The sequence below is a fragment of the Orycteropus afer genome, unplaced genomic scaffold (assembly GCF_000298275.1).
Source record: "Orycteropus afer afer isolate SDZICR_OR568_19922 unplaced genomic scaffold, OryAfe1.0 scaffold00020, whole genome shotgun sequence".
Lineage (NCBI taxonomy): Eukaryota > Metazoa > Chordata > Mammalia > Tubulidentata > Orycteropodidae > Orycteropus > Orycteropus afer.
This window is the reverse complement of record NW_006921607.1, coordinates 13,254,964-13,260,309: the sequence shown is the minus strand read 5'-3', so window position 1 is coordinate 13,260,309 and position 5,346 is coordinate 13,254,964. Positions and strand designations below refer to the sequence as shown.

Here is a 5,346-nt window from a genome sequence, read left to right as displayed (position 1 = left end):
GAGGCAGTATCACTACAGAAGTAGATTGCCCAACCTTCCTTCCGAGGAGTGGCTGGTGGGTTTGAACCGCCAGCCTTCTGATTAGCAGTCAAGTGCTTTAGCCACTATGATTCCAGAGTTTGGTTATGAATTATTGCAAGGTCTTCCACTTTAGCCCCTTGCCCACTTTTCCCTCTTCTTTGGAAAGGTGCTGGCAGTCGAGTGGCCTGTTAGACAAACAAAAACACCCAACAGTTGCCATTGAGTCAATTCTGATTTATGGGGCATCTGAAATACAGATGAAGGGAAGCCTGGGATAGTCATCTGGAGGAGGGCGACCCTCAGTTCATCAGAGGAGCCGCCATTCCCGAGCAGGGCCAGACGGCCACAGGGCACGCCCATTCCCCGCCCCTGTCTTTAGCCGCACACGGAGCACCGCCTTTGGATCCACCTCAAGCTCCGCCCCGTATCGCACACTTTTGGGCTGAACCGGGGACGATTGCATTGGCACTGCGCCTGCGCTCGTCGGCTTGTGTCTGGATATAATGGATTGCATTGCCCTCGGGCTGTTGTCGCTGCGCCTGCGCTGGAGGCCTGTGGGCTGGTGTGCAGAGCGGGCTCGCTACTAGGACCCAGCAGTCAGCGCGCTGCTGGCGGGCAGAGACCCGCGGTTTTTGACTGGGCTCGCCTACGCGCCGGGTGTAGCCATGCTGAGCGCTGATTCCAAGCATCCCCTCAAGCGGTCCCGCTGCAATGACAGCCCAAAGACTCCACCAAACACCCGTACCGCTGAGTCGGAAAGATTCCCAGGTCCCGAACTGCACCCCGACCATCAGACCTGGGACCCGGAGCAGGTGTGCGCCTTCCTAAAGCTGAACGGCTTCAGTGACCCCCTGCTGCAGACACGTTTCCGAGGTAGCGGGGCCGAGGGGCCGAGGGGCCGAGGAATGGCGACCTGAGGTGGGGACCAGCCGTGGCTGAGGAAAGGGCTTACACAAGTAGCGGGCTGGAGACCTGAAAGAGAACCACGTAAAACCGAAGAGGGGACTTGGCGCGGTAGGCACTCGGAAGGCGATACCTGAAGCAGGCAGGCAGGGGGCGCCTCGGGAGGAACGACCTGAGGTGGAGAATTGCGACTTGAGGCAGAGAGCCTTCAGGAAAAGGCGACCTGAGCCAGGAAAGGGAAAGTTGCCCGGGAAGGCACTTAGAAAGGGTGGACCATAGATGGAGAGCGCTCAGGAGAAATGGGGGCGACCTGAGGTTGGGGCCACGGTAAAGATTGTGAGGCTTGGAGGAGCAGTGGTAGATTTTGTGGGTTTCTTCAGGAACTTGCTGGCTCAGAGCCAGGTGGATAGTCGGGTCATTTTTTAGTGACGAACTTGGTTGAGGGTGTTGCTGTCTTTCAGGCTCTGTGTTACCGCGGCATCTTGCACGCTTGGCACATTCGAATATGTTCTTTGGCTTTTAAGTTTTTATTCCCGCCTCCCCCCCACACACACACACACACTTAACTCTGGGTTCTCCCAAAGGGGAAGGACCTTGTTTTGTTTATCTGTGAATTCCCAGTCTCTAAAACAGTATCCCCATAAACCAAACCAAACCCACCGCTATGGAGTCGCTTCCAACTCATAGCGAGCCTGTAGGACAGAGTAGAACCGCCCCATAGCGTTTTCAAGACTGTAAGTCTTTACGGAAGCAGACTGCCACGTCTTTCTCCCGCGGAGCAGCAGGTGGGTCCCAACCGCCGAATTTTTAGTTAGCAGCCAAGTGCTTTAACCACAAGAGCTCCTTTGCATGCCAGCAGGGCCCAATAAATGTTTTTTGACTGAATCAGCAGAGCTTGATAAAGTTTTGCTCTTCAAATCCAGTTTCCCTTACTTATTCTCAAAACTGGGGTTGTGCAGCCGACTGCCAAACCCCAGGAGCCCACAGCTTGGCCACAGTCACTTTCCGCGCTGTGGACTTCAGTGCATCCTTGCTCCCACCGAGACTTTGGAGCAGCCTATTAGGTTGTGACTTTTGAGCTATTTCGTTGGTTCATGTTCAGCATACATCCACTTGAACTATACTCAACTCTCTGTGTTGGGGTGTGAAACTTAGTCCTTGCCTCCTTATTTTCAGAGGTGTTCAGTAGGCAGTGGTTCTTCGGTGGTTGTGATTTGCAAATTAAGATCACTTTTTGCATTGGTCGCTGGAGCCCTATTTACCTAGGAGGAACTCTAGTGTTTCAGGATGTAAAGATAGCTTGAATGGATGTGGGAAATTGCACTTCTCTTTTTTTTCCTTCTCCCATTGACCCTCTGCCCCAAGGCAGGGATGGAGTTTTTCTTTGAATAGAAGGTAGGAAAAGGGATTCATTTTAAATTTTCTGTCTCCAGAACATGACTGGCTTTTTTTTTTAACTGTGATTTGGGTGAAAATTTACAGAGCAAATTCACTTTCCATACAGCAGTTCACATACACTTTGTCTCATGACATTGACTACAACTTACCACAATGCAACAGCTCCCCTCCCACTTCCTCCAGACAGTTACCTGTGTCCTTCCCTCCATGCACTCCTGCTCCCTGACCTGTCTTCCAGTACATGAACAGCCCTTCTTTCTCCCATGATTGTTCTCTCCAAGGAGTGTATCTGCCTCAGGTAAACGTTCAACTGTCTTTTGTTTGGCTGAGAGCCACAGGTGTGGGTTCAATTCCAGACCTGAAGGGCAGCTAGGGACCATAGTCTCAGTGGTTCCACCAGGCTCTATCAGACCAGCAAACTTGGTCCCCCCCTTTTTTCTTTCTCCAAATGATTTTGAGTTTTGTTTCACATTGTTCTCCCTCTCTATCCAGAAACTCTCACATAGCTCCCCCTCCAAGTGGTTGACAGTGGTAGCCGGGCACCATCTATTCTTCTGGTCTCATAGTTGTATAGGCTGCGGATCATATGGTGTACTGTGACTGGCTGTGTTGTTGGATCTGTTTCAGTGCTGTTCTGTAGATTAATTCAAAGGTCTCCAGATTGATGTGTGTTCTCTGGAACCTGCAGTCTAGTGCAGCAGTAGACACTACATGCATTCATAGGGTAAAAACCAAGCACAAGATTCCGGGTCCATTTCCTCATTGTAAAATACAATCTCATAAGATCCCTGAGATTTAAATGCTATAATCCACATTTTTTAGAGATGAGGTATTTGAGGTCCAGAGATATTAAGTACCTTGCTCAAAGTTGCACAGCTACTTTTGTAGCTGGATTTTTAAGCCTCCATCCTTGGATTTCAGAACTCACGCTTATTATTCCTGAACAAGTGTTCTCATCAAAAACCATTGGAGAACATAACCAAAGTTAAAACATCAGTTAAGAGCGAGGGGAAGAAAATAGAAAAATGGGCAAAACACAAAAAACTATTGACAACCAGCCTGTAAACACAGGAAAAGACATTCATTCACTCTCAACAATAAGCAAAGAAATATCAGTTTTTTGCTTTAGATGGAAAGGATTTAAAAGATTGATAATAGAAGCAATGTCCAATAAAGTTTATGGAAGTGTCAGTCAGCTCAACTATGTTAATGGATAATTTGGCAATACTCTTTTTTTTTTTCTAGTGATACCTTTTGATTTATAATAATTTCACTTATAGGAATTTACAGATATAATTGAACTGGTTCCAAAGAAATATATTCATGTGAGTCTTATAACATAAATTGTATATTATAAGTAGCAAAAAATTAGAAATAATCTAAATATTCATCAATAATGATAAAAATAATTGTGATGGCTAACATTTATTGCAGGAGCGCTGGTGGCCTAATGATTAAATGCTTACCTGCAAACTGAAAGGTTGTGAAGGTTCAAGCCCACTCAGTTGCTCCATGAGGGAAAGACCAAGCAATCTACTCCCATCAAGACTATAGCTAAGAAAACTCTATGGGGCAGTTCTACTCTGTTACATAGGTTTGCTGTGAGTTGGAATCAACTTGACGGCACCTAACAACATCAACATTTATTGAACATTTTCTTGTTTGAAGTACTGTTCTGTGCACTTTACATGTTTTATCTTGTAAAATCTTTTCAACCACCCTGTGACATGGGTTCAATTATACCCATTTTAGAGATGAGGAGAATAAGGTCCAGAAAAAAATGGTGAAACATGGTACAGCTCTATCATGAAATACAATACAGCCATTAAAAATGATGGAGAGTTTAATAACTGGCAAGAAAGATGTTTATGATATACTAAGTGGAAGAAAGCAGGTTATGTTATGGATTGAATTATGTCCCCAAAATGTATGTGTTGGAAATCTTAACCTCTATGCCTGTAGTTATGATCTCATTTGGGAATGGGTTTTTTATGTTAATGAGGCAGGATTAATATAAAATGTATTTTGAGTCAATCTCTTTTGAGATATGAAAGAGATTAAATGAGGGAGCAGAACAGAGATGGGGGAAGAGAGATGCCAAGCCTCATGAAGATCGCCCAGGAGCAGAAGCTTAAAGAGACAAGGACCTTTCTCCAGGAGCAGGAGAGAGAAAGACTTGCCCTAGATCAAATAAATAAATAATAAATAAATGCACTGCCGTCAAGTTGGATCTGACTCATAGCAACCCCCCCTTGGGTTTCCGAGGCAGTATCACTACACAAGTAGATTGCCCAACCTTCCTTCCAAGGAGTGGCTGGTGGGTTTGAACCACCAGCCTTCTGGTTAGCACTCATATACCTTAGGTACTATGCCACCAGAGCTCCCTGCCCTAGATCAGGCACACTGAAATCGGATTTAAAGCTCCTAAATTGTGAGAAAATAAATTTCTGTTTGTTAGAGCTACCCATTTATGGTATTTTTGTTATAGGAGCAATGGATAACTAAGACAAGTTGTAAAACAACATAATTTCATTTATGTAAAATTACATAATTGCATAAATAAATGTCTTGAATGGTATTATTCAAAATGTTAACAAGTGATTATCTATTGGGAGAATTTAAGTAAGTTAATATTTTCATTATTTTTTTTAATATTACTTGGAGTTTATTTATGTTGTGATTTGGGTGAAAATTTACAGAGCAAATTCACTTTCCATACAGCAATTCACATACACTTTGTGTCATGACATTGACCACAATTTACCACAATGCAACAGCTCCCCTCCCACTTCCTCCCAACAGCCACCTCTTCCCTGTGTCCATCCCTCCATGCACTCCTGCCCCCTGAGCTGTCTCCTGGTGCATAAACAGCCCTTCTGTCTCCCATGATTGTTCTCTCCAAGGAGTGTATCTACCTCAGATACATGTTCAACTATTATGCCTGTCTTTTGTTTGGCTGGAAGCCACAGGTGTGGGTTCAATTCCAGACCTGAAGGGCAGCTAGGGGCCATAGTCTCAGTGGTT

At 45.3% G+C, this 5,346-nt stretch overlaps 1 protein-coding gene across 1 annotated transcript in view; it reads left to right on the top strand.

Annotated features, from left to right (window-relative positions):
• Positions 1–686: 686 nt before the first annotated feature.
• The window catches only part of LOC103191862 (deoxynucleoside triphosphate triphosphohydrolase SAMHD1), a 70,408-nt gene continuing 65,748 nt past the window's right edge, over positions 687–5,346 (top strand). The window contains 1 exon segment of the mRNA XM_042783606.1: positions 687–894. Within this exon segment, the coding sequence (XP_042639540.1) occupies positions 687–894 (208 nt within the window).